Here is a 10,712-nt window from a genome sequence, read left to right as displayed (position 1 = left end):
GATAAAAGGGAAGGGTGAGAATATAGTATAGGTGAGACAAGAAAGTACTGTAACAATTTGCCAAGTGGGTATATAATTCAATTCATATGAACATATCTGAATATTTCAAATTAGGAAGGTGAAAAGGGTAAAAGATTGAATACTAGCTGCCAAAAAGTTACATGACTGTATTCTAATTCACTTATGACCAAAGACCATTTGATTATTACGTGATCCATTAAACTCAGGGTTCATAAATTCATGAACTCATGGTAAAAACAACAAATAAATGTGAAGAGAAAGTCTATATGCACAAACTATATTTATAAAATTTTACAATAAATTTCCCTTTTGTGCCTTTCTGTTTGAAAATGAATGCAGTAATGTGAAAGTGTATACAAGTAATATGCTTCCATTAGTCAATTTAAATGTAATTTTCAGAAATATCTACCTTTTATTTTTCTGTAGGAATCAAACACTACTTTCTGTATGCCCATACCTTCAAAACTGTCATAGATTAAATAATCACTTTTTCTGGATTACCTTCATTTTAAAGACTTTCTGAAAACATGTAAACAAACTTGATGAAAATGATGAATAGCTCAATGATATCTGAGTTTGTTTTGTTAGGACTCACCAACACTTGGGAACTTGAGCTTTTCTTTTTTTTCATATTTTTATTGGCCTATGCGGCGATTGTGGCAGGAAACCTTCTCGCTGTGGTCACCATAACCTTGGACTCTCATCTGCACTCTACACCAATGTACTTCCTCCTTGGAAACAGAAATATTTCTGTTTTCTGTCTTGTCTGTTTCTACAATCACAACCCCTAAGATGGTTGCAGATTTTGTCAGGGAGAATAAAACTATTTCTCTATGGGGCTGTATGGCTCAGATGTTCTTCCTTCACTTTTTAGGGGGTAGTGAGATGACACTTCTCATAGTTATGGCGGTTGATAGGTACTTTGCAATATGTAAACCTCTTCACTACACAACCATCATGAACCACCGGGTACTCAGAGGCTCTGTGCTGCTATCATGGGCTGTTGGCTTTGTGCATACAGTGAGCCAGATGGTGTTTACCATCACCTTGCCCTTCTGTGGTCCCAATATAGTAGACAATATTTTCTGTGACCTTCCGCTGGTTATAAAGCTTGCCTGCACTGAGACCTATGTTCTGGAGTTGCTAGTAATTGCTGACAGTGGACTATTGTCTTTCATCTCCTTCATACTCTTGCTCATTTCCTACACTGTCATTCTGGTGACCATTCGACATCAGTCCTCTGGTGGTCTCTCCAAAGCTCTGTCCACACTATCTGCTCATATTACAGTGGTCACTCTGTTCTTTGGGCCGTGTATCTTCATTTATGCTTGGCCATTTAGTAATTTTTCAGTGGATAAATTTCTTTCTGTGTTTTATTCAGTTATCACACCTTTACTGAACCCCATTATTTATACTCTGAGGAATCAGGAGATGAAAGCAGCCATGAATAGACTGAGGACCCAACATGTGAGCTCCAGAAAGACCTTCTAGGCAACTACCATGATGTCAAAGATTTCTAGACCAAAACCCATATATTGTACATCTTGGAATAAGTTGGTATTTTTCTTTTTGTAGTTTTTTTTTCAATATTCATAATGTATATTAAACCTACCAATGCTCCATCATCACATCTCTATGATATATTTTGTTTTATTGAAAGAATAATTTTTAATTGGGCTGGAAGAAGAATAAGCTGGAATCAAGATTGCCAGGAGAAGTATCAATAACCTCAGATATGCAGATGACACTACCCTTATGGCAGAAAGTGAAGAGGAACTAAAAAGCCTCTTGATGAAAGTGAAAGAGGAGAGTGAAAACATTGGCTTAAAGCTCAACATTCAGAAAACAAAGGTCATGGCATCTGGTCCCATCACTTCATGGGGAAACAGATGGAAACTGTCAGACTTTATTTTTGGGGGCTCCAAGACCACTGCAGATGGTGATTGCAGCCATGAAATTAAAAGACACTTACTCCTTGGAGGAAAGTTATGACCAACAAATATAGCATATTAAAAAGCAGAGATATCACTTTGCCAACAAAGGTCCATTTAGTCAAGGCTATGGTTTTTCCAGTGGTCATGTATGGCTGTGAGAGTTGGACTGTGAAGAAAGCTGAGTGCCAAAGAATTGATGCTTTTGAACTGTGGTGTTGGAGAAGACTCTTGAGAGTCCCTTGGACTGCAAAGAGATCCTACCAGTCCATTCTAAAGGAGATCAGTCCTGTGTGTTCTTTGGAAGGACTGATGCTAAAGATGAAACTCCAATACTTTGGCCACCTCATGCGAAGAGTTGACTCATTGGAAAAGACTCTGATGCTGGGAGGGATTGGGGGCAGGAGGAAAAGGGGACGACAGAGGATGAGATGGCTGGATGGCATCATCGACTCGATGGACATGAGTTTGAGTGAACTCCGGGAGTTGGTGATATACAGGGAGGCCTGGCGTATTGTGATTCATGGGGTCGCAAAGAGTCGGACACGACTGAGTGACTGAACTGAACAGACTGAATTTGTCTTTTTGTAGTTTTTTCAATATTCATAATATATATTAAACCTACCAAATGCTCCATCATCACATCTCTATGATATATTTTGTTTTATTGAGAGAATAATTTTTAATTGAATTCAGTTCAGCTGGGATTAAATTTCTTAGATAAAGAAATAAGGAGAAAAAAAAAAACTGACTCACTAACTGTAGTGGGGAACTCAGAAATGTTCAAGACTAAACTTCATTAAATAAAGAGAAATCAAATATGAATTGGTCCACTTTTAAATTCAAAATGAGGGATCTTTCAGCTAAATTCTCCAGTTGACCAAATGTGCAAACAAAAGTATTAACTCACAAGCACATACACACATAAACTTACAATTTTGCATATCCTAATATGTATAAGATTATTGCTTTTTTGACAAGGAAAATTTTCTATAAGTAGATAGATACAAGTAATAGTCATCTGCTGGCAAGAAGCACATATTTAATTCTTAAGGAAAATAGAAATTCCACCCTAACATAAAAGTTACATACAGTTCATTTTCCCTTATTCCATCATTCATGTTTGTATTCACAGGTGTTCTCATGTATCTATCAAGAGTCAAGTAAGAACATTAGCACTATTTCAATCCACATGGAAAAGGAAAAAATAAAGAAGTCTCTCTGTATTCAGTTATTTACTTCACAATAAAACAGAAAGTATCCAAGCTGCTTGCATTGCATGAAGTGTGCCAATTTACAAGTTTGATAAACAGCTCATGGGTATTAGAACACAAACACATTCTATGATCTCTTTGGCATCAAATTCAAATGCTCTGCTTTTCCCCAAACATTCAGTCTTCCTATTATGGGCATCTATCCAATAGTTTTTCTTCATTGCCTCTAAACAATTTCTTGTTGTTCAGTCCTTTAAGTCATATCGGACTCTCTGCAGGCCAAAGGATGGCAGCACCCCAAGCTCCTCTGTCCTCCACTCTTTTCAGAGTTTGCTCAAATTCATGTCCATTGAGTTGGGGTGATGCTATCTAACCATCTCATTCTCTGGTGCCCTCTTTTCCTTTAGCCTTCCTTTCCCACCATCAAAGTCTTTTCCAATGAGTCAGCTCTTTACATCAAGTGGCCAAAGTATTACAGCTTCAGCCTCAGCATCAGGGTTGATTACTTTTAGGACTGATTGGTTTGATCTTCTTTCAGTCCGTACTAATTATATGCTAAAGTGTGCTTTAAAAATGAATCTCTAGTCATATGTGCTTGATATATTTCACACTAAATTTTTATTTAAAAAAATACTTTGAGGAGGGTTGGAAAGGTCCCTGGAGATCACTGGACATATTTGTATCTTTCCTATAAACTATTTTGATTGTAGAATTTAATCTAGACACTGATATGGCATGTGGTTTCATCAAATTTTTAACATTTTGCCTTACTTATTTCAGATTCCTCTTTACTACAAAAGTGGATTATTAGAAATAATAAAGACCTCTAAGCAATCCTCTATATCCAATTATTTTATCATAGCCAAGATAACAACTATCATCAACTCCATGAGTATCACTACCTTGTATATTTAAAAAAAATATTTTCCTCATGTTTCATACATTGTGAAAAAATACATTTTGCATAGTTTTAACTTGATACAGATGGTACCTATATATTATTGCCATTATTCTAAAATTTGTTTTTTCACTCATTGTTATGTTGTAAAGATTCATCTACTTAAATATATCCTGATCTAGGTCATTCTTTTTAAAAATGTGGTTAAAATACAACATCTTAATTTTCAAGTGTACAATGATGTTAAATATATGCACCTTGTGAAATAGATCCCTAGAAAATTTTTATCTTTCAAAACTGGAACTCCATAGCCATTATACAAGTGCTCTTTGCACCTCACCTCACCCTGGCAACCACCAGTCTCCATTCTGTTTCTAAAGATTTGAGTACTTAAGTTAATCATGAAGTATTTTTATCTTCTTGAGATGGACTTATTTCACTTAGCATACTGTTCTCAAAGTTCACCCGTGCTCTAGCATATGATAGGATTTCCTTCTTTTTTAATGCTAAATACCCCTCCATTGTATGTGAAAGTGAAAGTGAAAGTGAAGTCACTCAGTTGTGTCCGACTCTTTGTGACCCGGTGGACTGTAGCCTACCAAGCTCCTCTGTCCATGGGATTCTCCAGGCAAGAATACTGGAGTGGGTTGCCACTTCCTTCTCCAGGGGATCTTCCCAACCCAGGGATTGAACCCGGGTTTCCCACACTGGAGGCAGACACTTTAACCTCTGAGCCACCATGCCACATTTTTTTTATCCGGTTGTTCATCATTGGACATTTAGTTTGCTTCCACCCCTTGCCTATTGTAAATATTGCTGCAATGAACATAGGTGTGCAAATATCTCTTCAAGATATTGTTTTCAATTCTTTATATATATATATATATATACTTAGAATTCAAATGTGTGTATCAAATGGTAACTCTATTTTTATTCTCTGTTTTTAATTTTTGAAGAAACTCCATCATTTTTTCCAGAATGGTTGTAACATTTTATATTCCCACTAACAATGCAAAGGCTTTCCATTTCTCTGAATGTCCACATCCTCATCAGCACTTATTTATTGGTTTTTGTCTTGATAGAAGCCATCCTAACAGTTGTGAGGTAATATCTCAATGTGGTTTTGATTTACATTTTCCTGATGATTACTGCTGTTGAACATCTTTTTTCACATGCTTGCTGACTATTGTATATTTTCTTTGAATAAATGTCTATTCAAGTCCTATGCCCATTTTTCAATGGGTTATTTGGTTTCATATTGTTAAGTTGTACAAGATCTTTATATATTCTATATATTAACTCCTTATCTATATTATTTGTAACTATTTTCTTCCATTCTGTAGTTTGCCTTTTCACTCTCTTGATTGTTTCTTTTGCTACAGAGAAGTTTTTAACTTTGATATAATTTTGTTTGATTTTTGCTTTTGCTATATTTTGCTGTCCTATCCAACAAAATTCAAATTTTAATACCAAATTCAACATCTTAAAAATCTCATATATTTTCTTCTTCAAGTTCAGTAGTTTCAGGTGTTACATTTAGGTATTTAATTCATTTGGACTTAATTTTTGTATATGGTGAAAGGTTAAAAATCCAACATCATTTTTATATGTGTATATCTAGCTTTCTCACCCCTCTTGTTGAATTTATTCATTTTAATGGCTACAGTCTTCTTCTAATGGGTATTCTAAAATGCATTTCCCTCTCTGCTTGGAAAAAGTTTAGAATTATCTAATTATTTACTATTATAAATAATGTTTCAATTGAATATATCTATATCTCTATATAGATAGATATGCTTCTTTGTGCACATGTGGTAATTTTTGTAGGATATTTACCTAGAACTGGAAGTGCTGAATTGTAAGGTATAAACCTTCTAACTTTACTAGAAATTACAAAATTTCTTCCTAAGTTGTAGATGTTTATACTCTACCAAGGGTCCTAATTTCTCCATGACTTAGCAATATTGAATTTTGCAAATTGCTGTGTTTTCTTTCCATTTAGGTGGATAAAAATTTTTAAATAAAATATTAAATTTTAAATTTAAAATATTTATTACATTTTCTTGGCTAATAGTGGATTTGGGCAACAATTTCAATATTTACTCGACTTGCTCTTTCATCTTTTTAGTTCATAATTCAACTAAATCTTTGGAGATGCTATCATTTTTGTACAAAAAATCATATAAACTGAAAATGCCTTCACTCCTATAGATGATATGAAAAGTTTGTTATGTTTACACATACACAAAATTTAATTGTTACAGTTATCAATTTCTTTCCTTTAGATTTAAAACTTTTTTTTCCCTAAGGTGCTTCCCATTTAATTTTATTTCCATCTTTATTGAGATATAACTGACATACAACAGTTATGTTTTGACATCACAGTCAATAAAACAAGATACACGATTCATGGTGGAGAACAAAAATTTGTTAAATAAACTTTTACTCTCCCTTCCCCCTCTTTTTTATTTATTTATTTATTTTTTTCATTTTATTTTATTTTATTTTATTTTAATTAATTAATTAATTTTTTATTTTACTTTACAATTCTGTATTGGTTTTGCCATACATTGACATGAATCCACCACAGGTGTACATGTGTTCCCAAACATGAACCTCCCTCCCACCCCTCTCCCCACAACATCTCTCTGGGTCATCCCCGCGTACCAGCCCCAAGCATGCCGTATCCTGCATCGGACATAGACTGGCAATTCGATTCTTACATGATATTATATATGTTTCAATGCCATTCTCCCAAATCATCTCACCCTCTCCCTCTCCCTCTGAGTCCAAAAGTTCACTATACACATCTGTGTCTTTTTTGCTGTCCTGCATACAGGGTCATCATTGCCATCTTTCTAAATTCCATATATATGTGTTAGTATACTGTATTGGTGTTTTTCTTTCTGGCTTACTTCACTCTGTATAATCGGCTCCAGTTTCATCCATCTCATCAGAACTGATTCAAATGTATTCTTTTTAATGGCTGAGTAATACTCCATTCTGTATATGTACCACAGCTTTCTTATCCATTTGTCTGCTGATGGACATCTAGGTTGTTTCCATGTCCTGTCTATTATAAACAGTGCTGCGATGAACATTGGGGTACACGTGTCTCTTTCAATTCTGGTTTCCTCGGTGTGGATGCCCAGCAGTGGGATTGCTGGGTCATAAGGCAGCTCTATTTGCAATTTTTTAAGGAACCTCCACCCTGTTCTCCATAGTGGCTGTACTAGTTTGCATTCCCACCAACAGTGTAGGAGGGTTCCCTTCTCTCCACACCCTCTCCAGCATTTATTGCTTGCAAATTTTTGGATTGCAGCCATTCTGACTGGTGTGAAATGGTACCTCATTGTGGTCTTGATTTGCATTTCTCTAATAATGAATGATGTTGAGCATCTTTTCATGTGTTTGTTAGCCATCCGTATGTCTTCTTTGGAGAAATGTCTATTTAGTTCTTTGGCCCATTTTTTGATTGGGTCATTTATTTTTCTGGAGTTGAGCTGCATAAGTTGCTTGTATATTTTTGAGATTAGTTGTTTGTCAGTTGCTTCATTTGCTATTATTTTCTCCCATTCTGAAGGCTGTCTTTTCACTTTGCTTATATTTTCCTTTGTTGTGCAGAAGCTTTTAATTTTAATTAGGTCCCATTTGTTTATTTTTGCTTTTATTTCCAGAATTCTGGGAGGTGGATCATAGAGGATCCTGCTGTGGTTTATGTCGGAGAGTGTTTTGCCTATGTTCTCCTCTAGGAGTTTTATGGTTTCTGGTCTTACATTTAGATCTTTAATCCATTTTGAGTTTATCTTTGTGTGCGGTGTTAGAAAGTGATCTAGTTTCATTCTTTTACAAGCGATTGACCAGTTTTCCCAGCACCACTTGTTAAAGAGATTGTCTTTACTCCATTGTGTATTCTTACCTCCTTTGTCAAAGATAAGGTGTCCATATGTATGTGGATTTATCTCTGGGCTTTGTATTTTGTTCCATTGATCTATATTTCTGTCTTTGTGCCAATACCATACTGTTTTGATGACTATGGCTTTGTAGTAGAGCCTGAAGTCAGGCAAGTTGATTCCTCCAGTTCCATTCTTCTTTCTCATAATTAATCTTCCAAAATATTTTATTGTCTTTACACTTTTTTATAATTTTAAACATTTATTTTTTGATTATTTAATCCACAAGAAATTAAATTTTGTATTGCTGTATTAAAGGATTAATATCCATACAATTTATTTTATACGGATACAAGCTATTATTTAAATATGATTTATTGAATAGATTTTCCCTACTGATTTTAATGTCATCTTCTCTATATATCAAGGCTTCCCTGGTAGCTCAGAGGTTAAAGCCTCTGCCTGCAATATGGGAGACCCCTGGGTTGGATCTCTGGGTTGGGAAGATCCCCTGGAGAAGGGAATGGCGCAACCCACTCCAGTATTCTCGCCTGGAGAATCCCATGGACGGAGGAGCCTGGTGGGCTACAGTCCACGGGGTTGCAAAGAGTCGGACACGATTGAGCGACTTCACTTTCACTTTCACTTTCTCTATATATCAAACATTCATCTATGCTTGGCTCTGTTCCTGGACTCTATCATTCTGTCCATTAGTCATTTTATTTCTTAGGTACAACAATACAAAATCTTAAATATGGTTGGTACTTAGCACAATTAATCTATACTCTCCAAGTATGCTACTTGAAGAGTATCTAAGTTCTTCTTGTCACCTAACTCTTACAGACGATTTTAGGATAAGTTGTCAAATTAGACAATAATAATCTTAGGATATCAATTGAAACTGGATAGAATTTATAGATCAATTTGGAAAGAACAGATAATTTTATGATAAAATTTGGTTATTTTAATTCATAAACCTAGTATATCACGTTACCTAGTTACATTTTATTCTTTTATATTTAGTGATTTTGATTTGCTTGATTTGTTATCAGGCATTATGTTTTCAAGCTATTACATAGAAATAGCTTTTGCTCTATATTTTAGTAGGTCATTACTAATGTAGAAAAACAGCAATTTTCATATATTCATTGTATAGTCATTAAATTTGTTGAAATTTTCTACCATTCATTTGTATTTTGTATATAGATTCCTCTAAAGTCTCATACCTCTAGTGGACCCTGTTTTGTCAGAGCTCTTCACTGTGACCCATCCATCTTGAGTGGTCCTACACGGCATGGCTCATTGCTTCACTAAGTTATGCAAGTCCCTTCGCCATGACAAGGCTATGATCCATGAAGAGGTATATAGAAAACAAATAGCAATTTTGCCCTGATCTTTATAGACCAAGTAGTTATTGTTTTCTGGATTTTTTCATATTGAATGGGTTGGAACCACCAGTAGAGTGCTGAAGAGAAGCATTTTTTCCCCCTAAATACATAATGCTTGTTTCTAAAATACCATCATGGATGATACTTTTTTGAAATTAAGATGTATCTCTTCTATTAATAGATTTGTGATATTTTAATAATAAATGAATTTTTAATTCATAAAACTTCTCCGTACAATTTGAGATAATTATTCTCACTCATTTAATCTGTTACAATAATGGACTTAATTAACATTTTCATTTTTTTATCTTGATTATTTTTCTTTTTTTCCAAGTGAAGTATAGTTGATATAGAATATTATGTTAATTTAAGTGTACAAAATAGTGATTTTTGACATTTATGCAGATTAAATATTGACCACCACAATAAGTCTAGGAAACATAGCATACAAAGTTGTTACAATATTTTTGGTTATATTTCCCAAGTTTTAATCAAATCCTCCTGACTTCTCTATTTTATAATTGAAAGTTTGTACCTCTTAATCTTCTTCACTTATTTTTCCACACCCCACACCAAACTCTTGTCTGGATATGTGTGTGTTAGTCGCTCAGTCGTATCTGACTCTGTGACCCATGGACTGTGGCCCACCAGGCTGCTATGTCCATGGAATTCTCCAGGCAAGAATACTGGAATGGGTTGCCATTCACTTCTCCAGGGCATCATCTCAGCCCAGGGATCAAACCCAGGTGTCCTGCATTACAGGCAAATTCTTGACCATCTTAGCCACCAGGAAAGCCTGAGTCTGGGTAAATGTCTCAATGTCTCCACTACTTTTCTTCTAGTCCAAAGATAAATATGCAAAAAATAGGTAGAGATACATGAAAGATTTTCTTTGTCACTCACGGCTATCTGAAAATAGGAAAGAAGCCATAACATTTAGAGAACTCACTGTATCCTACAAGGATCAGAGCTGATTTTGACATGTCCACAAAAGATGGTCTTACCCATCTTCAGAGAGAAAGCATAGGGATAGCTTTATACACAGACCACACACAAGTATACATATATTTGGTAAAGTTCAATAGTGCCTGGAAGAGTATTTTCCCCAAAATGTTCCCTGATTATTACTTGCCACACATTAAAAAATTCCACTATTTTTGTCATTCTTTTAGTGATAAAAACATTTCCTTAAGAAAAGTACTTAAGTATACAAAATTACGAACAGTAACATATTTGCTTGGTTTTAGTCATGCATATCATATCTTGAGTTGGTTTATCTCCTTTATTCCATGACAACCTGCTGAGACCAAAGCCCTAGGGAATTGGTGTCCAGTGGGTGTGGAGACTAGGAAAAGATAGAAGAAAAG

General features: G+C 35.0%; 1 protein-coding gene across 1 annotated transcript; it reads left to right on the top strand.

Moving 5' to 3' along the window:
- Window positions 1-563: 563 nt before the first annotated feature.
- On the top strand, window positions 564-1,512 carry LOC120853297 (olfactory receptor 4L1-like). The gene is given in 2 exon segments (XM_040227029.1): window positions 564-773; window positions 775-1,512. Coding segments are annotated over 2 exon segments (948 nt in total).
- Window positions 1,513-10,712: the final 9,200 nt, after the last annotated feature.

This window comes from Oryx dammah, unplaced genomic scaffold, assembly GCF_014754425.2.
Source record: "Oryx dammah isolate SB20612 unplaced genomic scaffold, SCBI_Odam_1.1 HiC_scaffold_26, whole genome shotgun sequence".
In the NCBI taxonomy this organism is placed as follows: domain Eukaryota; kingdom Metazoa; phylum Chordata; class Mammalia; order Artiodactyla; family Bovidae; genus Oryx; species Oryx dammah.
This window is presented reverse-complemented; position numbering and strand designations above follow the sequence as displayed.